The sequence below is a fragment of the Phoenix dactylifera genome, chromosome 8 (genome assembly GCF_009389715.1).
Source record: "Phoenix dactylifera cultivar Barhee BC4 chromosome 8, palm_55x_up_171113_PBpolish2nd_filt_p, whole genome shotgun sequence".
Taxonomy (NCBI): Eukaryota; Viridiplantae; Streptophyta; class Magnoliopsida; order Arecales; family Arecaceae; genus Phoenix; species Phoenix dactylifera.
Genome location: NC_052399.1, coordinates 29,629,564 through 29,655,748, shown reverse-complemented (window position 1 = coordinate 29,655,748; position 26,185 = coordinate 29,629,564). Strand labels below are relative to the sequence as shown.

The following is a 26,185-nucleotide window of genomic DNA, read 5'->3' as shown; positions in this document are numbered from 1 at the left end:
ACCAACCCTATACTTGAATGTGGTTTTATAAATCCACGCTCGAATCAAAGGAGGAGATGCAACATAATTTCTTTTTTTTCTCGAAAGCAATGGGTCATCCTGTGGCAGTGGGTTCTTCCCTATGTTTACTTAAAAATGTTATCTGAGGTGGTTTAGTGAGAAAGAAAGATATAAAAAATAGATAAAACTTTAAACAAGAAAAAGGTTATTCCTCAACTCCTCTACATATCATTTGGATCCAGGATCCTCTTCTTTTCGCACTGCAGTACTAAATGTTAAGGTGCACCGTGCATGACACCGAGAGAGCAATAGTGTTCTGCCTTCAAGATAGATAATATGGTAGCTGTCCAAAATGGTACATCACTCTGCAGTGCAAAAGGTGCACTACAGAGGAACTGAACTATATCATTTACGCCAGCAAGAACAAAAATGCCAATTAATGTTTATTTATTAAATACTTTGAAGGTGCTCCAACAAATACCAAAAAAAAAAAAAAAAGTGCTCCACAAAATATAATAGCTCCACAACATGTACCAAAGGAAATTGGATTGGACTCAAGCTTGATCAAGCTCAGCTCTATCATTTAGGGTTGTCAAATGCGATGAGTAGCTTAAGCTTAGGTCGAACTTAGCCTGAAAAAAAGCTCGAATCAACCTCATTTAAAGCTAAACAAATTAAGCTGAAATCAACAAAATATACTTGAAATTAACCAAGTTTGACTCAAGAAGGCTTAAATATATTATACTTATTTTATATATTTATAGATAATATTCTATTGGCTCATAGCTTTAATCAATGTATTTTATTTATTATGGAGTTAGTTATAAATTAAAACATGCTCAAAGAAAGCTTGAAATCAAGCTTGAAATAAGCTATGGTTTGAGTTTTAACTAAGCTTGATTCAAACCTGAAATGATTTCGGTTGAAGATGGATTATCAAGTAGATCGATTAGACTCTTATTCAGTTTTATTTGAAATTAAGCATAAATTAAATCCAAAATAATAATACATAATTCAAGCTCGATCCTAAAGTTGAGATTAACATCAAACCATCAGATTCAAGCTCTATCAGGCTTGGCTCCACCAGACCCCAGGGGCATCATATCCCTCTCCCCCATTTCTCTCAGTTTGCAGGTTAGAGTCACCGGCCTCAAGTCTTCCCTCTCGCTACCCCCCTCCTCCTCCGACCTAACTATAAACCATTCCCACGAAGTCGGAGTCACCACACTCCACGACCTTCCTCCTCCGCCGCCATTCTCCGTTATGCCGCCGCTTCCTTCGCCGACGCCATGAAGGGTGGCCGGATCCTAAGCCCCCTCTCCGATGCCTCCCCTTATCGTCCTCCGCGAGTTTCCCCACCACCTTAAATGCTTCTCCGCGGTCCATCCTACCCTAGCGTGCTCCACCACCACTTCCTCCTTTCTCGCCTCCACCTCGCCACAGCTACGGCCGCCGCCGCCGCCGCGGCCTCCGATGCGCCCGACCTCTGGATCGCCAAGGCCGTCGCCACCGCCTTCCTCCTCTATCCCTCCTCCGCCTGCTCCCGGCTCGCCCCGTTCCTCCCTGCCCTCTCGCCCTCCGTCGCCTTCGCTGCCGTCCGCCGCCTCCCCACCGCCGAGTCTGCGCTCGGCCTCTTCCAAGTCACCCGCTCGGCCTTCGGCGTCGCCCACTCGGCCACCGCCTATCGATTTCTTGTTGGGCTTCTATTTCGCTCGGGCCTCCACGAAGCTGCACTCGAGGTGTTCGACCAGATGGCGAGCGACGGGCATTCTCCTGATGGCCCGTATCTTGAGTTTTTCGCTAATTCTTTTGCTGAAGCCGGTCAGCTGGATGCTGCCTTGAAATTACTCGCACGAGCTTCTGAATTCAATTGCCGGGTTCGATGTTATACATTTAATAAGCTCATGAGCCTTTTGGTGGGAAGAAACGGAGCGCAAGACGCCATTTTTTTCTTCAGAGAGCAATTGGCTTCGCAATTCTTCACTCCAGATACTTGTAGCTTTAATATTGTTATCAAGGGTTTATGTAGGTTGGGTGACATTGATGGTGCGTTTGAGTTTCTCAAAGAAATGAGAGATTTTGGATTGACTCCAGATACAGTAACACACAACATTCTTGTCGATGGTTTGTGTCAGACCAAGCAGGTGGACAGGGGGCATGAGATTTTGAGGAGAATTCAATCAGATGGCTTGTGTGTGCCGAATGTTGTCACGTACACGTCTGTGATTTCAGGTTATTGCAAGATGGGCAAGATGGAAGAAGCCTTTGAGGTTTTCAGTGATATGATTGGGTTAGGAATAAGGCCTAGTAGAGTCACCTACAATGTGCTCATCGACGGGTTTGGTAAGGCCGGTGACATGCCATCCGCAGTTTCGGTGTATGAGAGGATGATGGTCTGTGGTTGTCCTCCTGATGTCGTGACCTTCACTTCGTTGATCGATGGGTACTGTCGGAGTGAGAAGTTGGATGATGCATTGAGGTTTTGGAATGAGATAGGTCAGAGGGGTATTCGGCCCAATGCCTACACCTTTTCCATTGTCATAAGTTCTCTGTGCAAGAAGAATAGAATATCTGAGGCTTCACATTTTCTGAAGGAACTGAGTGAGAGGAGGGATATTGTACCCCGTGCCTTCATTTATAATTTTGTAATTGATGGGCTTTGCAAGGTGGGAAATTTAGATGAGGCAAATCTACTTCTGTTAGAAATGGAGGAGAAGAGGTGTTCTCCTGATAAGTTTACATATACTAGTTTGATCATAGGACACTGCATGAAGGGGAGAATGGTGGAAGCCATTGGCCTTTTCCATAAAATGGTGGCCACTGGCTGTGCCCCTGACAGTGTAACTGTTAGTTCCTTGGTGTCTTGTCTTCTGAAGGCTGGCTTGCCTAATGAGGTGAATCGCATTATGCTTATTGCATGGGGAAGAGATTTAGGATTGGATATATCATCTTCAGAGGAAAGCCCTTCCTCATTGAGAAAAAGCCTGGATATTTCAGTGGTTGTGTAGTTGAAGGATGCTCTTGATGCAGAGAGTGAGTTGGCAGGGCGATGACTTCATCATCTGTATTTTGTGGAGAGGTGCTGACACAGGCTATTTTCAGATGCAGAGAGTGAGTTGGCAGGGCGATGACTTCATCATCTGTATTTTGTGGAGAGGTGCTGACACAGGCTATTTTCAGAATCAACCAATTGGACAAGACGAAGCGTGCCAGTTAAAGCAACATGCCTCCAGACACAAATGACAAAATTTTGGTTTCTGATTGACTTGGCAATTTGTAGCATTTGAATCACATTCCCTCAATTTATAAAATTCATTTTACTTCCATGGTTCTAATTTCATACCTGCACCATCAAAAAGGTTGTCAGCTGTATCCTTTTGTTTCTGTACTCTTGTGTCATTCTTACTCTTGCCTGGATTGATATTTGAGATCAACTCCTCCTGTACATTAATCTTCTGCTTCTTGAACTTGTCTTTGTGTTTTGTATAATCTTAATCTCATAAGTTTAGTCTTTATTATTGGCAAGTATACTACATATCCCTTTTCAGATACCATATAGTTCAGAGTTAATAACCAAATGGCATCCTTGAAACAGCAGGGATAAAACATTACACTTGGTGGGTTGATTTCATGAAAGTCCTAACTTTCAGAAGGATGCTAAGAAGCTAGTTGGTAATTGTAATGGGCGTCCGTGATTTTCTCGGGAGTACAGGAAATTATTTTGAACATAGCCTGTTGTTTTTCTGTGCTCCCAACTGCAAACCTTATTTGGATTGTTTAGAGCGAGAATTTCAAAGAAGAATTATGTCAAAATTTTGTGGCTTTAAGATCTCACACTAATGTTAGTATCTTTAAGAAAAGTATGTGCATCAGGCGCACATCTGAGAATAATAGATAGAGCCAACATTTGCAATATAATCGCGCTCCTGCATTCAATATGCAGAGGGTGTTGTATAATTTTCTAAGTGAATTATTTATTGGTGATTAGTTTCCAAACCATTCTATATTGATGATTGAACAGAAAGAAATTCACCTGGCTGGTTGGCTCTAGGAAGAAGGAAAATATGTAACAAGGCAAATTAGTAAGATTGGGATTTCGGGCAACAAGGAATTATTAGAGTTAATTGCCGATATTTGTATTAAATATGAAGTTGTTTATTTTTAGTGAAACTAAATTAACTACTTGCAATCAACTTGCAAGTCCTAAAATTCTTTTAAATACTTTATCTTGTAAACTACTAAGCTCTTGACTTCACGAACTCTCTTCTTTTCTTTAGAATTGGATTACATCATTGTACATTTCAGTATAAAGATAAATGATAGATTTGACAAAAGATGTAAAGCCTTACCACCTAAGCATATCTTGAAACTAATATACAATACTAGATGCAATTGCTATTCGAAGACATTTTTTTGTAGACATATCTAGGTATATATGACAAAGTGGATAAAATGATAAACAAAAACCAAGAAGCAAAATCTAGACTACATGGTTGCACGGTAATGCCAGCTAGGAGGAAGTAAGCTATTTGAAGAAACAACCTTCATTTGCCTTTGTAGGTCTATGGTGTATTATGGAAATGAACTTAGAGGAACAGTCTACACTATGAGAAAAGCAGAGTGGGAGTGTGTTGTGTCTGTGTTTACCTGTGAGGACATATGTTTCATCCTATAAATATGCGTTGGAGAGATTTTGGATGTCTATGCAAGGCCAAAAAACCCAAATATCACCTTTCAACTAGCCTTTTTGGAGGAGATTCTGAGTTGTTAAAAATAGTATCAGATCGAGTTTGGCCCATGACCCATGTATTATAAGGAAACATTTGTAGCATGGACCTTGTTAGGACTAACAACGGGCTGATTTTGGTGTTTGTGATGGAATTTGGATTCTTAACTTGGCAAGGATGTTCGAGCTCAAATATGGGGAGTGTGTGGGGTCTGCGTGAGTATGTGTTTAGTCTCAGATTGATTATGCACTGGATAGATTTTGGATATATATATATAAAGACAAAAAAGCTAAATAATATCTTCTAGCTAGTCTTTTGGGTTGAGATCTTGATCATAATAACTGGTTTTAGACGGACTTAGGCATGCGTATGTGGATTAAGAAACACTGCAGCACGAGTTCTGTTAAGAACTGGCCATGGACTAAACATGGTATTTTCAACTGGATTTGGATATTTTGCCTAGTGAGCATGCTTGGGCTTGGGAGTATGTGAGGACCCTTATGGACCCGTATGGTGTGAGCTTGTATTTAGTCCTAAATTGATGATGCGATAGAAAAATCTTAGATACTTGTACAGGGTCAAGAAGCCTTTTTGGGCTTATCCTTAGCATCTACTCTATGAAATCTTGGTTATTATTACCCCTTTTTTTTCTTCCTAAAGGAATGGTTAGAACTTTCAATTTGTAAGTTCATATGAAGCACAAATCTCTGTCCTTGTTTGGTTGCAAGGTAAGTTTTGGGGAATAGTACTATACTTGTCATAGGTGTTAAAATTATTATTGGAGGAGGGATGAAATAGATGTATCCCTGATTTCATACTAAAAATAAGAGTTACAATTACCCTTCTGCATGCCCTTTCTTTTCACTTTACCTCGCCTTTTTACCATGTTTGGACTATGCAAGTATTACAGGGAACGGTGGTTACTACAACCAACTAAAAATCTAAGCTCGAGAAAAAAGGAATCTTGGAGGGATACTTAGTAAGAGGGATAGCTTCCTCTTTGATCTATCCTACAACCAACGGACCTACAATAATAGTTACATGACCACAACAAAACTTCAATGGCATAATTCTAATATTCAGGAAGCACATGACTATAATTGTAGTTTAATGCGTCAATATATCAACATTGTATGATAAAGAACATTTAACAAAAGTTTTGCATGCACGTTTGCACTCACACTTTTTAAATCCTAGGTTGGAAACTTGTGCTTTAAGAATGATTATTATCTTAAGTTTTAAAAAAATTGAATTAAAGCTTATGACCTGGCATTCTTTTGATTTTTTTTTAAAAATTGTAAATTTAATATTTAATTATTAATTGTCATAGTTTTAGCTATAAAAAATAGTTAAATAATTGATTTGAACTATAGTCTCAAGACTCTCAACTAGAGCTTCGAATATTTTGGGTTGGAACTTGATCTTGCTTGGCCCCGACCCAACCCAAATAACTCATTATATCTAAAATATTTTTTTTGTAAGCCCAACTTAATCCGATTTGATTAGCTAATTGGTTGAGTTCAGCTCTAGACTCAAGACTAGATTGTGAAATCGGGTCAAGTTGGCTTCAAGCACTTCTCAATCTAAGCAGCCCTATAAATTAGTAATAAATGTAGAAGAGATATGCTTTAATGCACATGTAGAATTGCTAGGTCACAACTCCCAAGTGTTATAATATAAGTATTTAGCATTGCTCAAGAAAGCCTATTTTTATAAAAAAGAGCATAGCTTATTTTAGTAATTATGAAATAAAGGGGATTTTTCTCGCAAGAATCTCATTAATATATGAGATTCAATTTATTTTGGTATTATTATTATAAATATATAAAAGAATTCATTCATATCGAATAGCTAGAAATATCTCCATAAACTAAATGAATCTCTTTTGTATTCAAAAAAATAGCTAGAAAACATTATGTACTGTATCCATATAGAGCACTGTTTTCTATTTGGATTTGTTATAGAAGTTATAGATGGGCTTTACAGTTATAGTACATATTGATAAATTGAATTGCTTTTTTTTTTTCTTTGGAGAAATTGAAAAAAAATTAACCGTCGCCTGAGAGATTCGAACTCTCGCGGGGAAACCCCATGTACTTAGCAGGCACACGCCTTAACCACTCGGCCAAAGCGACGTTCGATAGCTGCTTGTGAATTGTTTTATTAAAATTAGTCTGCAGCGAGAAAACATGCACCAAAATGAAAGCTGATAGCTCTATTGCTTGTCATAGCTAAGAATGCGAATGAATTAAGCTGTTTGAGCTCATTGAATTAAGCTGCTTGTGAATTTTTTCATTGGAATTAGTCCACAACAAGAAAACATGCACCAACAACAAAATGAAAGCTGATAGCTCTATCGCTTGTCATAGCTAAGAATGCGAATGGATTAAGCTGTTTGAGCTCATCGAATTCGCAAACTAAGCTAAAAATCATGTTAAAAGACTTCTCGCTCCTACACAAGCCAAGTAGCTCTGGACTCAGCAAAACAAGATGCTAATTGAACCAGGCATGTCGAACGTGGAGCAACCAGCTGGCAAAAGTTCAAGTACCCTCTCAATACAAGTAGTAGAGCTAGAAGAACATCCTAATGTCAATGTTCAACAAAAACATCCTGACGTTAATGGCTTGTCCTGTTGAATCTAGAGCTTCCTGGCATCCCTTGGACGGCTAAATTTACCCACAAATGCATGCACATGCGCGCGCGCGCATAGAGACGTTCGGGTCGCTGCCTCAACAATGAGCGGTGTGGTTTGTTCGTTTGATACTTGGATTTATGAAGTGATGCAGACCCTTTGGGGAAATGTCCTATGCAGCATCCAAAGAAATTACGCTGACTCTTCGCAATGATGCAGACCCCATGTCAAAGATCCAGAGGAGCTCGCCATCCTCGCCACCAGTAGATTCTGAGAAAGATATCAGGACGCAAACATCCGAAGATCCTGGACCATTCACAGCAGCAGCAGAAGGAAATTGCTGGATTAATCTAAAGAGGCAACTCGAGTTTGTCTTCTTTTGGCCCAGGCGAGGATTTCGGATGCACAAGCTCTCAAGGGTGTGTTAGCAGATTACTACGTAGCGTCAGGGAGTGAACTTTATAAAGTCAACCATCTCCTTCAGTCCGAGCACGGAGTGTAGGGTTAGACAGAAGATCAGGAGATTATTGGAGATGTCAGAGCAGGAGAGGATCTAGAGCTACTTAGGCATACCCATCACGGGCAGAAGGCTGCGGGTGCTTGAGTGTGTTGGTCTGGTGCTACGGGTTCAAAGCAGGCTGGATGGCTGGCGGGATAGTCTCTTTCTATGATGGGCAGATTGACACTGATCAGATCAGTTCTGGGCTTTATGCCCGTCTACCTCATGGTCAACACTGTGGTGCTGAAAATAATATTGATAAGGATCGAGCGACTACTTTGGAGCTTTCTGTGGGGGTCGCATTGAGGTGGCTTGGGAGAGTGTTTGTCTGCCTCCCAGTGAGGGCGGTCTGGAGGTGTTTTCTCCAGGAAAGGCGTGAGTCGCTCATCACTTGACATGTAGCACGATTTATGCTGGAGCCACGGAGATTTTGGAGTTAGGTTATGACAGTCAAGTATAGCCGAATCGGCCCTGAAGGGGTGGCTCGGAGGGGGCACAAGTGTTCCTTCATGTGGCGGGATATTGGGATGTATCTGCCAACTGTTGTGGCAAATACCAAATGACTGATTGGTGGGCAGAGTATCGATGTGACAAGTGACTTGTGGGGGGTTGCCTCCCCTTGAGGTGTTGGCCGACTACGGTCAACATTGAGGCAGCGGAGGATCTGAGGGCGAGCGACCTTCTCGACCCTGGAGGAGCGGAGTGGGACGAGGACAGGTCGCGTTAGTTGTTCAAGGAGTATCTTACTGAGCAGGTCCAGTCTCTTTCGGTTCTTGGGTGCGCGAGACCTGATAACCGGGTTTGGAGCTCTTCATGTGGGACCAACGTCAGGGTGGGGGATCTCTTCCGAGTCCTCTGGCAGGAGCACGAGCTGGGGCCAGAGTGTGCTTAGATCTGGCGATTCAGACTTCACCCGAGGCTTGCTTTATTTTTATGGAAGGTGGCCTGGAAGCGTTTTCCAACGAGTTTGGTACTCAGTAGATGTAGCTTGAGAATTTTCCCAAAGTGCAGGATGTGTAGTGTTGATGAGACAGTGGACCATGTGTGATTCCAATGTGCAAAGGCGAGGGAGACTTAGCGGATCACAGGGACTCCACCGGATGCTTGGAGTCAGAGGGATCGGTTCTTACAGGCCATTCGGTGGGCAGGTAGTCCACGAATGCGCCGAAAGGCTATTAGAGCGACTTATACATCATACTAGATCTAGCTGGCAAGGAACGCTCGAGTTTTTGGAGAGCGCAGCATGTCACCGAGGTTCGTAGTGGAGCCTGCCTGGGCGCAGGCTGCAGAGATCAGTCATGACATTGGTTCAGACAAGCCTTTGACAGCTAAGGATATCTGGAGTTCCCATTCTGCTTATGCAACTGCCCATATGGTGTTCTTCACCTGGGAGCTCCCACCCCCGAGCTTCCTCAAGGTCAACTTTGATAGATCCATCTAGGAGGGAGGCATGAGAGAAGGTGTAGATTTGATCATCAGGAACTCGAACTCCAGAGCGGTGGCAGCAGGGGGCTGCTAGCTATTTGACATCTCGGTCCCCGACGCGGAGCCGAGGACTGCCTGAGTGGGTTTTCGACATGCGTGGCGAGTGCTAGAGGCCAGCTCAATCATCTTAGAGGATGACTCGACCACAATGATCAGTTGAATCCAGGAAGGCCCGATGGGTGTTGGCATGGACCACCCCTTCGGAATATCTGGATGATGGTTAGAGATGGAGGGTCTTTCAAGCTATGCATGTATTTAGAGAGGCTAATGGAGCTACAGATTGAATGGCTACCTATGTGGCCAACAATTCCGAGAGTACCATGTAGGCCAAGGAGGAGGAGTTACTCCGAGCACTCCATGATCTTTTGTTTTTTGATTTTATTGAATGTATTTATACACGTACTATATAAAATACCTATTTTAGCGCAGAAAAAAAAAAAAATCAATAACAGCCTGAAATAGAGTGGAGTTGGTGACAGGTCAGCTTCATGTGAATCTGATGGTGCCTTCGCAGGGTTACTGCCATCATAGATCATTTGATTATTTCTTTCTGATGCAGGAGAAGACCCAATTGGGAGAAAGGGAAAGGAGCTGGGGAACAAATTTAGGAAGCTTCATTAACTGCTATATTGAGATCTAAACAACCTGCTTGGACCTCATTTCATTCCAAGCTTCCGTATTGCAATGGGAGTGGATGTCCCTACAATTAGTTCATACATACAATGAATCAATGGACTAATTCATGTTAGGCATGGGTGTCGGTCAGCTTCTCAAACCACGCCAGCTTGAGATAATCCTCGTTCATACATGCGCTGGATTTCCTCCCTATACTCTGTCAACGACTTGTCAGGTATCGATGGTGTCAGCTCAACAACATCCCCCATCTCCAGCTTCTGATTAGGGTTGCTCACTGGCTCATGATTCAGTCTCGGCCTCAAGTCCTCCTTGAGAGGGAAACTGGAAGGAGACCATCTTAAGCTCCGTCCCCCGACTCTCTCCAACAAATCCATTACAGTTGAGTTTGCTGGAAACTCCTGCACAGTCATCTGAAATCACACACAAACATCAGAATGTAGGTATCTGAATAATAGTAATTAGGTTTTCACAATCGCATACGAAAAATTCAACTCACCTTCTCATATTCCAGGATGATGATGAAAATGGGTCCATCATAGTCACACTGGCTTGTATATGAATAAGGGCAGTCATCAGAATGGAAAGGAAATGGGCAGGGAGGCCTAATGAGGCTGGAGTCGCCTACGGATGAAGTCCGATCATCGTTCATTGTCTCGCATTGCCAAGTAACCACCCATCTTGCCCATTCCACCATTTGGAGCACAAATGAAGAGTGCTTACAATCACCTTCCTTGTATCTCCAATGAGCAGCAATTCCATATTCTGCTTGTAGATGCATCTCCTTTGTTCGGATCTGAACTTCCAAAGGGAGCATGTCTTTACCCAGAACAACCGTGTGCAAAGATCGGTACCTGCAGACGACAATCAGCACTAATTCGCATAAAAATTTAGTCACACTACCTAAGTTTGTCGTTGACGTACCCATTAAATTTGGGATGAGTGATGTAGTCTTTGAACCTTCCAAGAACTTCAGGCCATAATCGATGAACAACAGTCAGAGCTGCGTAACAATCTTCTTCATTATCAACAATCAAACGCAACGCATGAATGTCATGGATCTCATCCATGGTCAGCTTCTTCCTGAAGTTTTGGTGCATCAACCTAATTAGCCTTATTAAAAATTTGGCATTGTATATGTGAGCCAATGAATTTTAGTTCAGATTGGACATATGTATTCAGTTTAACATATGATTATACAAAAAGGGGGAAGGACGTACTTCAGCATCTTGGAGTAAACACTGTACAAGCCCTTGTGCCTCCCAGATAAAGCATGAAAAGAAACACCTTCATCCTCAAGAGCTTTTTCAAGTTTTGCAATGGCAGATGAGATCTTTGCTTCATCGAAGGACTTGACAAATTTGGAGAATAGCTCTTTGTGTTGCTCTGGATGGAGATGCTTAAAGCACAAATTCTCAAGCTGCTCCTTCCAACTTGAGATTCCCAATCTACTGGCCAAAGGAACAAAAATCTCCAAGGTCTCCTTCGCAAATCTCTGTTGTTTAACCATAGGTAATGCCTCCAATGTCATCATGTTATGCAGTCTGTCTGCTAGCTTTATAAGAACTGCTCTGGCATCTGCCATTGCAAGAAACATTGTGTGCAACCGGTCAGCCTCAACAGTTTTACTTGCAGTATTGTTATCACGAGCAAGCTGGCTTAAGTGGCTCAATTTCGAGACCTGCATAAAACGCCAAACAGCATTTCAAATTTTAGTCTTCAGAGCTTATGTCTGAGTTATGGATGCTACGGTTGCCTCTACATACAAAAGTACCAGCCTATTGAATAAAACACCAAAAAGATAAAAGGAAACAGACTTTTAAAAAATGTTAAAACTCTTCAGGTAATTTTGTTTTTTCTGATGTCTTCCTCCAAAACACAACATATAACATGCAATGGCCATTTTTATAATCAGAAAACAAAAACAACATGCCTCTCACAGTCTTATTATGCACTTATGCAAAACCTTAAAATGAAAATCCATGTAGTTTAACTGAAAGAAAGCTATAGAAAATCCAATTGAAGGAGCTAATACCTAATAAGGAAAAATCTTCTGTATTCAACAATCAGATAATGATAGCACCTGTGAAGGAAACAAATAACAGGAACAGCTCTGTCTGCTGATAAAGTCTTTCAGTGGTTACATACCAGAGACCTGGGTCCAAATCCTGCCTTTATCAGGGTTCAGGTGGTTGAAGGGTATTAGAGAAGGTAAACCACCAGATGCACAGCCCATTGAATACAAGCTTTTCTCTACCTTAAGAAAAAGGACGATATAAAATTCTGGACATGCCTCTTTAGTGGTGAATTATTGGACATGTCTGTGTAGCTTATAAATATTAGAAGCTGGGTCCATGAGATATTATGCTAAATTGAAGTTAAATTTATCTTGTATTATTAATCCCCCCCAAAAAAAGTCATGGTCAACAAACTACAGAGACCAGTGTAACCATGCAGGCATCTCATAGCATGATGCCAGTCGATGATGCTCAATACAATAAACACTTGTTAAGTGTAAATATCAACAACAGAAAAGCACAAAAATGAATAGAAACACATAAATGCCAGATTACTCCACCAAATAAGAGAACTATAACAGAATCAAGCAAAACCAAGTTCCTCCTCTAATCTGAAAAACACAGCAAATGTTTTCCAATGTTCAGTCTAGTAAATGACAAACTATCACATGAAGTGATATTCAAAAATAACAAGATCAAAGTTTTGTTTAAACTTCTATTGGTTATATCAGAGTTTTGTTTAAACTTATATAAGTATAACCGAATGTCCAGTGGTGAAAGAAAAATGATGAACAAAGACAATATAATAGTTGCCCATTTGAACATATGATCTACATTAAGTGCTATACTTTGATTGTTTTACTCTTTCAGAAAGATGATGGGACAAGAGAATGACCTAGTAACCAATGGTGCAGCAGGAGAGTGTGTGAAAGCTGCACCAACTAACTTTTGCAAGTATCATATTAAAAACTCATCACTCAGTTTTACACAATACTCTGGAAGAACTAAAGCATTGAAAAAAAAAGAGAGAATTACCCCTTGGACCAGATCAGCTACACCAGCTCCGAATATTTGGAGAATAGATGCATAATCCACAAAAGAATCATCAAATGTATCATGTAAAAGCCCTGCAGCGACTACTGTAGCATTAGCACCAATCTTCGCTAATAAAACAGCCGTCTCCGCACAATGTTGCAGATAAGGATCTCCGCTCACCCTCATCTAATAGACAAGCCAAAAGAAACCCAGCTCAATTCACGAACTTAAAATATATTCGACATCTTCAAATAACAACCGAGTCACCAATAATTCAGAATATATGCCAGAACTTCATTGCATGTATCAAAAACAAACTAGCCTAAAGAAACTAAGAAGATCGCATTTCAATTCAAATGGTAAAGTTTCCATATTTGTATTCACCTGCCCCCTGTGAGCCTCTTCGGCTTTGTAGAAAGCCTTCACCACAAATTCCTCATAGAAAATTTTATGTCTTGACTGAGCCCTGGCGAGCAAGTCTCTGGCATACGGCTCGCAAGCAGACGCCTCCTCGTGCAGACTCTCTTCCAAATTAAAATCCAACTCTTCCACATTGAATCCACCACCTCCCGGTCGAGATAAACTCGGGGAATTGAAATCAAGACAAGAGCCCAACGCGTTTCTAACAAACCCGCTAAAAATTCTATCTTTCCCCACCCTCCAGTCGCCGCTGCTCCACTCGCGCGTGGTTCTCACCAACGACGGGCTTCTAGCGGAGCCGCTCCCGCTGCACGACACCGGACCCTGGAAAACCGACACCGGGCTCTGGTCCCGGCACTTGAGGGACGACGAGGGGTAGGAAGAGTAGCAAAAGGAGCTGCTGAGGTCCTCGGATCTGTCGTGCCAGAGCGAGCCGAGCTCATCGGCGCCGGTAAAGCTCGAGGAAGAAGAGGTGGCGGCGGCATGGCGGGAGGTCGGGGAGGAGAATAGGCAGGAAAGGCCGCCGGAGATCGGCTTCTGGGCTGAGGAGGATGAGGAGGAGGATGGCGGGCGGGGGTTGAGGTCGAAGTCGGAGGGGCCGTGGGAGGAGGCGATCTGGCAGGAGTGGTGGGAGGTCGGGCAGACGCCGCTCGGGGGGCTCGCGTAGAGCGCGATCGCCGGCACCGACATGGACGCCGACCCCTAATGTCTCGGCTTTCTCCCCTCGAATCCGAGATCAAAAACCCTATTCCGGCACCTGGGAAGCGAGATCGGGGTAATTTTAGGGGGACGATCGGATATTAGGGGGAAAGGAGGGAGCTTGATGGGATCGGGAGTTGGGAATCTAGAATCAAGGAGATCTATCGAAGAAACCCTAGGTTCGCGGAAATAGGGAGGGAAGAAAGGGGGCCGTGGGGACGGGGAAAGAAGTCAGAGAGCCAGTGAAAAGACGGTGGAGGACATTTTTTTTTCTCTCTTCTTTTTTTTCTTTTCGCTGTTGGTTTGTTTTGTCGTAGGAGAAAAATCTTGCGCGTCTCAGTTGGATTGGTTGGAAGGCCAGGAGGAGGAGCGGTATGTCTGTCACTGCGGGAGGGTGGCTTAGGGGTGCAGTCACTCCAGGTGCGGCGCGAGGCTTTACTGGCACGACGGGCCGTGCAGGTCGTTTTGGAGCCACAGGGCTTTTGGAGCCGGATCATGATAGCTCGATACGGTGGTGCGGGACTTACTGCACAGGCGGTAGGGGGCCGTAGGTTTTCCTTTATATGGCGAGAGATTGGGCGGCACTTGCCGATGGCCCTGGCTCATACTAGATGGTTGATTGGCGACGGCCGGAGTATTGATGTGACTGAGGACCCGTGGGTGGACGCGCTCCCATTGAGATTATGGCCGACGATGTTTAGTGGATCGGGGGCAGAGGGACTCCGGGTTTCCGACCTTCTCAGGCCGGGGGCGGCAGAGTGGGATGGTGCTAGGCTTGACCAGCTGTTCGGAGAGCATTTGGCAGAGCGAGTTCGGGCACTTCCCATTCCGGTTTCTGCAGGTCCGGATGTCAGGGTCTGGAGTACTACTTGCAGAGCGAGTGTCGGGGTTGGTGATGTCTCCCGAGTCATTCAGCGGGAGTCAGTGCCAGGCCTAGATTGTGGCTGGGTGTGGAGGGTGGGGCTACACCAGAGGACTGCTCTTTTCCTCTGGAAGGTGGCTTGGGAGTGCGTGCCGACGTGTTCAGTGCTGAGCAGACGAGGAGTGAGCCTCTCTCCTCTATGTCCGGATTGTGGGGAGGACGAGTCAGTGGAGCATGCCCTTTTCCATTGCGCTCGGGCGCGGGATGCTTGGAGGCTGACTGGGATTCCGGAGGATGCATGGAGTCGGAGGGACTGTTTTCTGGAGTGGGTTCAGCGATGGGCGGGCACCCCTCTGATGCGCAGCATGGCTATTCGGGCAGCTTGTACAGCTTATCAGATATGGCTGGCCAGGAATGCCCGTGTCTTTGGCGAGGGTAGGCCGGCACCGCGTTTTGTGATGGAGCGGGCCAGTGCTCAGGCAGCAGAGATTATTCATGTAGACTTAGCCCATAGACCTTTGATAGCTCGGGACATCTGGGGCCCCCACTCTGCTTCGGCAGCTTCACATAGGGTATTTTTTACCTGGGAGCCCCCACCCCCGAGTTTCCTCAAGGTCAATTTTGATGGCTCAGTCCTGGATGGAGGTAGGAGAGGAGGGGCTGGTTTTGTTATCAGGGGGCCGAGCTCTGGTGTGTTGGTGGCAGGGGGATGTCAGATTTTTGATACTTCGGTCCCTGGGGCAGAGCTGCGGGCAGCCTGGATGGGTATGTGCTACGTGCGGCGTGTGCTTCGGGCGACTTCAGTCCTGTTAGAGGGTGACTCCGCTACTGTGATCAGTTGGGTCCGAAAGGGCCCGTGCAGCCATGGGGGTGTTCACCCTCTGATCCGTGATATTTGGGATATGGTGAGGGAGATTAGTTTCCAGGCTATGCATGTATATCGCGAGGCCAATGGGGCGGCCGATTGGGTGGCGGCATTTGTTGCGAGCCACTCAGGAGGTACCCTATGGTCAGGCGAGTATGAGTTGCCCGGAGCTCTTCGGAGCATTTTGTCTTCTGACTCTATTGGGTGTATTCGTACCCGAGTTGTATGAAATGCCCGTTTCATCAAAAAAAAAAAAAAAAAAAAAAGGAGGAGGAGCGGTAGAATGACTAAATTGCCCATGGAGATTTTTCCATTAGCTTTACGTTATTTTTTTGGCGAGGGCGGTGGTACAAATAGTTAATTCCAGGTCCATTAGGCTGGATAACTTAGGATTAGATGCAAGAAAAGAATCTAACTACAATTTCTTTTTTTTTTTTTTTTTTACTAAAATGAGGTGCTCCATACGATACTTCTAATAAAATTAAAAAATAATAAATTTTAGAGTGTCCTAAACCCTTTTTTCCAACCCACAAAATACTTCAAAATAGCAGTTACCTAATCTGCATCTTCATTGACCTCAGTTACAGCATTTTATTCGCGATGGCTCTAGAGCTGATGTGTAGGAGCTGAATAGTATGGCTTTACGGCCTATTATGCGAGGAAGAATGCATTGTAATTTTGTGCTAAGTTTTAATTGGTGCAAAATAATATGGTATATATAAAAAATAGTTTTTAATAATAGCAGATTTAGGGGAGTTAGGTGAGGCTTGTAATGTGTGGTTCAATTAAATATATTTCAGAATGATAAAGATGGGGATGATTGGTGGAATAAAATAGTTATAGTGTTGTTTTAATATAGGTTGTTCAATAAACAAGTTTAAAGCAACTTATATTTTTAATCATCTATCATTGCCTCCACACACTCATCTTTGATCATGTGAGTGAAAGGTAATTGAATAATTTACTTTAATCATTAAAAAGGCTTGTCACATCAGAGGACAAGCAAGTTTCTAGCATTCAGTGATTGCAAATAATTTACATTTTTAATATATAAAAAAGGTCTTTGTTTGACAACCTTCATCTAAAATTACAGGATGAAAGGAGAGCTCAAGAATGGTGATTTATGGATCAAGCGAAGGCAGCTAGCTTGATTGACAAGAAATATTATTATATCATGGATTGTAGGTGGAGATTTTATGATATTGACTTGGTAGCGTCAATGGCTGAGTACTTTGAAAACATATATTTCTCCGTAAGCCAGCAACTAGTTGTTTAACTTTATTTGGTTATTTAACTTTATTCTAGAAGGAGGTGACGTGTTCAAATATTTTATCTAACTTTAGGATACTTCATATGTAAGATAAAAGGTCGTAGCAACTAACCATTGCTTTAGTGAGGAGAGAGAGTGCTTCGGAGGAGAGAGAGTGAGTGAGTGAGGAGAGAGAGTGAGTGTCTCGGGAAGTGTGCCCAGGTGCGCCAAACTCCGTGCGGTGGTTGGGGCTTTTCCCCAAACACCTGGGAGGGGTCACTGTTCAGCCGGAAACTATGGAGGCTGGTGGGGGGGACGCTGCTCAGCCGGAGACGGGGAAGGAGGGTGGTCAGGCTTCGCGGGGTGTCGGGACTGCACCGAAGTCTCGCTCCTGGGCGGAGGTTGCGAAGGGAGTCCCTCGGCAGTCGGCGTGGACGAGTCACCGGATGCCCCCTCGGGTTTTGGAAATGCTGCGGAGTACGTCGGCCGAGGTGGTGGACGTTCCTGAGGAAGAGCTGGAGGGGAGTCGAGCGGAATGGCAAAGCACGACCGTCATTGTGAGGAGCTTGGGGAGGCCTGTTCCGATTGACTGGGTGGCCAGGGAGTTCAAACGGGTAGGTCGTTTGGACTATAACGTGGAGTGTTTCTCGTTGATGGATGGCTTCATCGCCGTCCGGTTCGCCAAGGAGGAGGATCGTGAGGCCGCTCTGAAGAACGGTCCATGGTCGGTGGCAGGCCAACTTCTGGCAATGGAGCGTTGGCGACCCAATTTTGTGCCCGGCGTTGGGGGTATTGATCGGGTGGTCGTCTGGTTGCGTCTACCACGACTGCCCCTGGATTATTGGAGAAGGGAGACCATACTTAGGATAGCGGCCAGCGCCGGAAATCCCTTGGCCGTGGACGGCTTCACGGAGCAGGGGGGACGGTATGGCTTTGCTAGGGTGAAGGTGGAGCTAAATGTTTCGAATCCTCTCAAGCCGGGTATCCTGGTTAGGGGGAAATATGGGGGTGCCGAGGAGACCTTTTGGCAGGGGTTTATCTATGAGAACCTCCCTGCTCCTTGCTCGAGGTGTGGGCGGATTGGGCACTCGTCGTCGGAGTGCGGTTATCCGTCCTCGGTGGGGTGGCGAGGCGGAACCGGCAGTGGACCGAGGGAAGGAGAAGGAAGGTATCGGGGCGGATCTCCCGGAGGTTGAAGTGAATACCGGTGGTCCTGTCCCGGAGGAACCATCGGCCTTTGGCCCGTGGTTGGTTACCAATCGCATTTGGCAACAACGGCCGGCCAAAAAGATGCCGCGGAAGAAGGAGATGGCTGGGTCCGGGTCCCGGCCGATCTCGACGGCCACTCCTCCTTGTTCCGGTAAGGGTGGAATGGGGGATGGGTCGGGTTCTTCGGTCTCCCCGATCGACCTGGAAGCTTGGCAGATGCCATCGAAGGTTGCCCGGCGGAGGACTCCGGAGAAGGACGTCACGGCGGCCGGGGCGGGCAAGGGTAGGGCGGGCCCGAGTCAACCCACCCAGGTCGATGGCGCTGGTCCGAGCCGACTCAACCCGTGTCTTAACTTGGAGGCGGGCCAGGGTGTTTGTGGGCTGGATGGTGTGTCGGACCGGGCTGTGGACAGGCCAGGCCCCTCAGCGATGCAGTGCCTCGACGGATTGGGCCCGAGCCCGAGGAAGCGCTCCAGAAGCCCAAGTCGGGCTCTGGGTACGGGAGGCAAGGGTTTGAAAGGGCCGGTCTTCTCCGTCGGGGGGACCCGTCCTCTGCCAACGGCGAAGGCGCGGTCGGAGCTTGACTTCCGACGCAGGAGCAAGAGCTCCCCTCCTCCCCTCTCGGCGGCTCGTCTCCGACCTCCGCGGGCGGAGTGTGAGTCTAGGGGTGGTGGCGAGCATGTCCGGCGTGGTGTGATGGCCCCTTCGACGAAGCTAAATCGTGCTATCTCGGCTGCGGCGAAGCTCTCGGAATTGGGGATGATGGCTCCGGTCGAGGCGACCGGCAAGGAGGGTCGGTTGGATCGAGTGGGGAACCGGGAGTCCGGTGACAGTAGTGAGCAGGTGAACCGAGCCGGCAGCTCCAAAACGTCTTCACAGGCTTTTCCGGCTCACCTGGCTCGGGAGGAGGGAGGTCTCTCTGGTGTTGTGAAGATGCTGGGTGCCGGGAAACAGGTCGCCAGTGAAGTTGTGGGCGGTACCAAGTCTCTTCCAGGAGGTGGGCTGTTGGAGGGGCCTGTGGAAAATGGTGAAGTTGCCGGGGACTCTCCGTGCCAATTAGCACAACCGGGCTTCGGGATGGATCGGCAGGGTATTGTGAATCAGCTGTTGGCAGCAGCTAAAGGGGCGAGTCTTGCAAAGTTGGAGAAGGTTGGTGCTATGGAGGAGGTGGTGTTCCATGATTGCAATCCCGGGGTAGGGGGTTGTGATGCATCCTTGGGTGCCCAATGAAGGTTATCTTATGGAACTGTCGTGGCGCGGGGAAGCCTTCTTTTGCCCCGGCCTTTCGGAGGATTGTGCAGTTGCATAGACCGGAGATTTGTGTACTGCTTGAGACCCGTTTATCTGGGAGGAGCCTTCAGAAGGCCAGGAGGGCGATACCTCGATCGTGGGGCTTTTATGCTGTGGAGTCTAGCGGTTTGTCGGGTGGTATCATTGTTACGTGGATGCAGGGTGCTTGTAGTTTGGATGTGTTCCATGTGTGTTCTCAGGAGGTGGTTATGGTGATCTCGGAGGGTAGTGGAGGTTCATGGGTGCTTTCTGCGGTGTATGCCAGTACTGACTTCAGGGAGAGACGGATACTGTGGGATGAGGCCTCTCAGTTGATTAGTCAGGGGTACCCTATGTTGATGGCTGGTGATTTTAACTGTATTGTTGATCCTCAGGAGAAGAGGGGGGGGAGGCCTTTCACATTTGAGAGGAAGGTCATGGAGTTCCAGGACTTTCTGACCTCGAATGGATTGATTGACTTGGGGTTTTCTGGGTCTAAGTTCACATGGTGCAACAATCAGCAGGGCCAAGCTAGAGTATGGGAGTGACTTGATAGAGCCTGCGCGACCGCTGGGTGGATTCAGACCTTTCCGGACCATCATGTGAGCCATCTGCCCAGGATTGCGTCGGACCACAATCCAATACTGGTGAGTACAGATTCCTACTTTCCAGTTCATGCCCCTTTTAGATTTGAAAAAATTTGGCTCTGTTATCCACGGTCATGGGAGGTGGTGAGGGAGGCATGGAGTGCTCAGGTGAGAGGAGATGCGATGTATCGGGTGTCCCGGAGATTGGAGCTAACAAGAAGACGTCTGAGGAGGTGGAATCGTGAGGAGGTGGGAGATATCCTCAGGAGGATAGAGGAGTCAGAGGGGGCCATAGCCAGGTTACACGCCCAGGAGGATCAGGGGGGCCTTGCGGAGGAGGAGCTGGGGGACCTCCGATCCTTATTGGCCCTGCATGACGGTCTACTCAGACAGCAGGAGACATTCTGGAGACAGAAATCGAGGGTACAGTGGATTGTGGAGGGGGACAGAAATACGAGGTTTTTTCATCAGGCGACGGTTATCAGGAGGCACCAGAACAGGATTAGAGTCCTCCGGGATGAGGAGGGGCAGCTGTCGGAGGATCCGGAGATGATCCAGAGGATTATGGAGAGTTTTTTCAGGGCCAGGTGGACAGAGCAGTCTACTGTTGGGAGCCTAGCAGCTATACCTCCGCCAGTGGGCAGGGTGTCACAGGAGGAGACAGTAGCTCTGATTAGATCGGTGACGGAGAGGGAGATTAGAGAGGCGGTGTGGTCCCTCAAGGGGGACAAGGCCCCTGGGCCGGATGGCTTCCCACCCTTGTTTTTTCAGAGATATTGGATGGTTGTTGGGCGCGATGTGACGGCAGCCATACAGCAGTTCTTCAGTACAGCAGTGATGGCAGCAGACTGGCAGAGGACCTTCATCACTCTGATACCGAAGCGGCAGGATGCTACGGAGCCGAGCCATTTTCGTCCCGATTAGCCTTTGTACTACTCTGTACAAGGCTATAGCGAGGATTCTTGCCGCTAGGTTGAGGGAGGTTCTTCCTAGGCTTATTAGTCCGGAGCAGGGAGCTTTTTTGGAGGGGCGGAGTATCTCGGATAATGTGATGATTGCCCAGGAGTTTATGTTTGATCTTGACAGGGCTCCGATGAGGAGGAGCTTGATGGGGATCAAGCTTGATATGGAGAGGGCCTATGATAGGGTTCGGTGGGATTTTTTGCAGCAGTCCCTGCAGGCATTTGGTTTTCATGAGACTTGGATCAGGTGGGTGATGGGCTGTGTCCGTGTTCCTTCTTTTGCTATCTTGGTGAATGGCTCACCGTCCCACTTCTTTGTGTCTTCGGGGGGGTTACGTCAGGGCTGCCCTCTATCTCCTCTTTTATTCATTCTCTGTGCAGATGCGTTGTCCAGACTCCTACACCAGGCAGTGGCGGCTCAGGAGTTGGAGGTTTATAGACCGACGGTGGGGGCTGCCCCGATATCCCACCTGCTTTTTGCTGATGACTGCTTGCTTCTTGCCAGGTCGTCGCGGCAGGCGGCCCGGGTTATTTGTCAGATTCTTCGGGATTATTGTGCAGCTTCGGGTCAGCAGGTCAATTTGGCCAAGTCTGCTGTTACTTTTAGCCCGAAGACCAAGGAGGCGGTGAGGCGCCCTATATTGGAGATCCTGGGAGTGGGTGCGCAGGTGGGCAAGATGGTTTATTTGGGGGTCCCTCTTTCGGGCCAGCGGTTACGACGCGGGGATTGTACTTTCTTGGAGCTCAGTATCAGGCGCAGATTGGAGGGTTGGCAGATGCACTCTTTATCTATGATGGGTAGGATCACTCTGGTTCGTTCAGTTCTTTCCTCTATTCCCATTTATCTGCTTTCCAATGCCATTATTCCAGTTACTGTTCTGAGGTCCCTGGAGCAGTTATTTAGGAACTTTATCTGGGGAAGGCACAGTGGTAGAGGTGGGGTCCACCTGATGGCTTGGGATGTTGTATGCCAGCCGACTAGTCTTGGAGGTTTGGGGGTGCAGTCTCTGGTAGCGAGGCGGGAGGCCTTAGTGGCTAGACATGCGGCGAGATTTGTGCTCGAGCCTGAGAGCTTGTGGTCCTCATTGATGAGGGCCAAGTATGGCGACTTGGTTCCCGGGGTGCGGGGTGGTCGGCACCATTCCCCGGTTTGGAGGGAGATGTGTGCTAGAGCCATGCTGGTGCTTCCGGAGATCAGATGGATCATAGGTGACGGAAGCTCTGTTGATGTGCTGGAGGATAGTTGGGTGACGGAGCTGCCGCTTTGTCGGTTGCCGACTATGGTGGACTCGGCGAGATTAGCGGGCTCCAGGGTCAGTGACTTGTTGTCTTCAGAGGGGGGACGGTGGAGAGTGGAGTTGATTCAGGAGGTTTTTGGGGAGCAGCTGGCGGAGTCGGTTCTAGCTCTTCCGGTTCCCTCTGGGGGAGGGGTTGACAGACTAGTGTGGTTGCCGTCCGGACGGTCGCGGATTCGAGCTAGAGATCTTCTTGCCTTGGTCAGGTCGGAGCCAGCACGCCAGATTGAGGTTGGTTGGATATGGAGGCTGCGGATTCATCTCGGGTGGCGTTATTTATTTGGAAGGTGGCCTGGGGTTGCCTTCCAACGAGGAGCTTGTTAGTGCGACGTGGCATGATGATGTCTCAGTGCTGTGAGGAGTGTACGGTTATCGAGGAGTCGACCGAGCATGTCCTTTTGCAGTGTCCCAGAGCCCGGGAGATATGGAGGAGGTCACCGGTTCCATTACCCGACTCGGTGGTTTCTGTGCAGGATATGATTCAGCTGATGAGAGCATCCATGCGGAGTCCTAGATTGGTCGAGGCAGGGATTTTTGTGGCATACTTGTCCTACTATATCTGGTTGGATAGGAATGCCGGTCTGTTTGAGGGGAGGAGGTCGCATCCGAGGACGGTGGCGGATAGAGCGTTGCTACACGCGAGGGAGGTTATTGCGGCTTCCGTTGGGTTTTCTTCTGGGTTTGCCAGGGACATCTGGGGTACCCCTTACGCTGTTTCAGCGCCCCGGTTTGCCCATGTTTCTTGGGTACCCCCACCCCTTGGCTATCTCAAAGTAAACTTCGACGGGAGTCGGTCTCTGGATGGTGTGACTGGAGGTGTTGGGTTTGTGATCAGGGACCATCTGGGCAGGATGATAGCAGCAGGTGGTAGGCGGGCGCCAGGTCTTACTGTGGTCGGTGCAGAGCTACGGGCTGCGTGGGAGGGCATATCTTATGTATGGCAGGTTTTGGGGGTGGAGCGGGTCTACCTCGAGGGAGACTCATCCGTGGTCATTGACTGGCTCCGAGGGGCGGATCGGTTTGGGGATGGTCACCCTCTCATCCGAGAGACCCGCAGGATGATCCAGCTGATGGGTGATTGTCAGATTGGTCACGTGTTTAGGGAGGCGAACAGGTCCGCTGACTGGGTCGCCTCCTTTGTTGCTCGGCACTCTGGAGATTTTCTCTGGACGGAGGCTTCAGATGCCCCTCATCCTTTGTATCTTTTACTTTCTCGTGATATGGCTGGTTGTACTCACGTTAGATTTATATGAAATGAGTAGCCGTTTTACCAAAAAAAAAAAAAAAAAAAAAAAAAAAAAAAAAAAAACTAACCATTGCTTTTTTTTTTTTCTTTTTTTTTTTTGACTTGGGTAAACCATCATTGCTATACTTTCTCAATGGGTAACAACCTGCATATTTATAATAAACTTTTTTTTTGTTGCAATGTATCAATAAAAAACAATTCAGTCCATATTTTAAAATATATTTTAAAAAAAATATTTAAAAGTTTAACTTTATTCTAGGATGAAATGATGTGTCTAAATATTTTCTCTATCTTTAGGATATATGATTCATATATATGAGAAAGGATGTAGCAACAAATCATTGACATAGCTTTTTGTTTGGTAAACCATCATTAGTATGCTTTATTAATAGATAACAACCTACATGTTTAGAATAATTATATACATCTATAGATCACTATATTTCTCTATATAATGCAAAAAGCATGGAAGCTAAACATGTGTTTGAATTTCAAAAATTTCTGCATGAGATAATTTAGTAAAGAGTATTTAACAAAAGAGGCCTCCATGCATGCGGATGATAATTAATACATACATCTTTTCTAATGGATCCTGACTCAGGGAAGGATGACAGTGATTATTCCCTTTTTCATAACAAGCTTGTGCGGAGACGTATATAGCGTAATCAGTAGTAGATGTCCACAGATAGCACAAGATTTCCGTGCTAATAGTAAAGAGATTATTTCCACCACCTTACATAAAAGTAAAGAAAAGAGAAAAAAACAAAAGGGAAGGGCGAAGGAGTCATCAAAGAAACGTAACTCGTAATCCCAAGCACCCGGAAGCCGCTCTGCTTCTCGAATGTCGCGTCCGGACATGAGAATGGAAGCCTCCGCGCCATCAACCGTCGTGTCGGTCTCATAAGTCGGCACGTGGCCCCCGCGCCCAAAGCTGGCGGCCGCCGCGCTGAGCGCACGTGGTCTCCCGTGCCGGCACGCTCCGTCACTTTCCACGTCCCGCTGATTATATTTTGATTATGCGGACGTTATAACAGCATAAAGCATTTTATGCTACGCACTCTCCTCAGTTGTCTAGTGGCCGCATACGTTTTTATGTGGGCGTAAGTCAACATAAGCATTTTATGCGGGCGGTTATTTAAATGGAAAGTGAATGTCCTCGTATTTTTCCTATGTGGCCACTCATCCGCACAAACATTCTATGCACTAAGATCTAACATTCGCCACGTGTCCGCACTTCTACATATGCGGTGCAATTCCGCATATAAATATTATGCGCTCGTCGTCTTCATATATTCGCCTCCGCATATTATCTTGTCTATGCGGTTCCTGGGCCGCATAAGGCTTTTATGCACAAAAGGTTCCGATTTGAGTGCTGTCCTTATATTATGTTTATGCGGAAACATCGTCCGCATAAGACGGTTATGCATAACAATTGCTTATATTTCTTTATCCGCATATAATAATTTATGCGGGTCATGCCAGCGAATTAATTTTATGCGCAACTATTTTTAATTGCCCGTTTCCTCATATTTGTATTATGCGGTTATGCACCGTATTCCATATTGTGCCTTATGTCTGCATACAGTTCCTATGCGGCATAATTGTCCGCGTATAACGTTTATGCACACGTCGTCTGATGGTTGTCCGCAAATGATCTTTGCTATGCGGTTTCTCTTCCGCATAAGAAGGTTATGCGCGAATCAATACGAGTAGACTGGTGTCCTCATATTATGGCTATGCAGATGATATTGTACGCATAACCTTTTATGCGGTTGTATGTCAGCATATTAATTCTACGTGCGCATCTATTTTTTTCTATGCGGATTGCTTCCCCATAGAAAGTTTATGCACCGCCATCCAATTATGCGGCTTGTGTCTGCATATATTTCGTATGCGGCATAATGGCCGCGTAAAACGTTTATGCAACCGTTGACTATAGTTTACAAGAGTGCTCATATTATTATTGCTATGCGGATCTTTATCGGCAGAAGAATTTTATGCGGGAAATGATACCAGGTGGCTCTTGTCTTTATATTTTTGCTATGCTGATGAATATCCGCATAATACGTTTATGCACTCTCCGGTTTCTGGTGACTTATAAGCAGCATATTTGTTCTATGCGGATATGTTTCCTTGCATAAGAATTTTATGCGCCGATGGATTCCAGGTTCCCAAAGTCCGCACACGTTTTTATGTGGAAGTTAAGCAGCATAAAAATTTGGGAGAAAATTGCAGAAACACTTCAATATTTACACTTACACCACCAAAATTTTTAAAAATTTCAATTAATAATGAATTCTTAAAATTATTTGTAATAAGACCCGGCCGTCAATATATGTTACAAAATGTTATCATGTGTAAGGCTGCAAATGAGCAATCAATCATAAAGTTTGGAATAAATTGCAAAATACCAAGAAAAAAGTCAAAAGATTAGTACTATTCCTTATGAAACTTAAATTTGGTGAACATCATACGAGTGAGAAATCCCAATC

At 46.0% G+C, this 26,185-nt stretch overlaps 4 protein-coding genes and 1 non-coding gene across 6 annotated transcripts; 3 read left to right on the top strand and 2 right to left on the bottom strand.

Annotated features, from left to right (window-relative positions):
• The first annotated feature begins 1,126 nt into the window (after window positions 1-1,126).
• Window positions 1,127-3,515, top strand: LOC103697477 (pentatricopeptide repeat-containing protein At2g06000-like). Of its 2 annotated transcripts, none has more exons than XR_005513146.1 (2): window positions 1,127-3,079; window positions 3,158-3,515. XR_005513146.1 is itself a non-coding variant. In XM_017840684.3 (2 exons), the coding sequence occupies exon 1, from the start codon at window positions 1,368-1,370 to the stop codon at window positions 3,006-3,008; it is 1,641 nt and encodes a 546-aa protein (XP_017696173.2). In that variant the 5' UTR covers window positions 1,127-1,367; the 3' UTR covers window positions 3,009-3,024; window positions 3,103-3,515. The 2 variants fall into 2 exon arrangements, 1 of the variants encoding a protein (XP_017696173.2); XM_017840684.3 differs by having other exon boundaries at window positions 1,127-3,024; window positions 3,103-3,515.
• Window positions 3,516-6,780: 3,265 nt separating this feature from the next.
• Window positions 6,781-6,862, bottom strand: TRNAS-GCU. Its single transcript has one exon. It is a non-coding gene; the product is annotated as a tRNA-Ser (tRNA).
• A 3,077-nt stretch (window positions 6,863-9,939) lies between these two features.
• LOC103704923 (probable GTP diphosphokinase RSH2, chloroplastic) lies at window positions 9,940-14,386 on the bottom strand. The gene is made up of 6 exons (XM_008788438.4): window positions 13,415-14,386; window positions 13,031-13,216; window positions 11,198-11,658; window positions 10,902-11,060; window positions 10,477-10,831; window positions 9,940-10,390 (listed from the first exon to the last, which is right to left on the bottom strand). Exons 1-6 carry the CDS (start codon window positions 14,138-14,140, stop codon window positions 10,115-10,117), a joined length of 2,163 nt encoding a protein of 720 aa, XP_008786660.2. The 5' UTR covers window positions 14,141-14,386; the 3' UTR covers window positions 9,940-10,114.
• A 3,035-nt stretch (window positions 14,387-17,421) lies between these two features.
• Window positions 17,422-18,321, top strand: LOC120111756. Its single transcript, XM_039129646.1, has one exon. The coding sequence runs from the start codon at window positions 17,422-17,424 to the stop codon at window positions 18,319-18,321; it is 900 nt and encodes a 299-aa protein (XP_038985574.1).
• A 1,239-nt stretch (window positions 18,322-19,560) lies between these two features.
• On the top strand, window positions 19,561-20,151 carry LOC120111755. The gene has a single exon (XM_039129645.1). The coding sequence runs from the start codon at window positions 19,561-19,563 to the stop codon at window positions 20,149-20,151; it is 591 nt and encodes a 196-aa protein (XP_038985573.1).
• The last annotated feature ends 6,034 nt before the right edge of the window (window positions 20,152-26,185 follow it).

Excerpts from the sequence above, each read along its gene's own strand:
- LOC103697477 (XM_017840684.3), top strand. The coding sequence starts at position 1,368 with ATGCTTCTCCGCGGTCCATCCTACCCTAGCGTGCTCCACCACCACTTC.
- LOC103704923 (XM_008788438.4), bottom strand. The coding sequence starts at position 14,140 with ATGTCGGTGCCGGCGATCGCGCTCTACGCGAGCCCCCCGAGCGGCGTC. Across the intron at positions 11,659-13,030 it reads TAGCTGATCTGGTCCAAGGG|GTCTCGAAATTGAGCCACTT; the intron begins GTAATTCTCTCT and ends CGTTTTATGCAG. Across the intron at positions 11,061-11,197 it reads GTTTACTCCAAGATGCTGAA|GAAGAAGCTGACCATGGATG; the intron begins GTACGTCCTTCC and ends CCAAAACTTCAG.
- LOC120111756 (XM_039129646.1), top strand. The coding sequence starts at position 17,422 with ATGGAGGCTGGTGGGGGGGACGCTGCTCAGCCGGAGACGGGGAAGGAG.
- LOC120111755 (XM_039129645.1), top strand. The coding sequence starts at position 19,561 with ATGAAGGTTATCTTATGGAACTGTCGTGGCGCGGGGAAGCCTTCTTTT.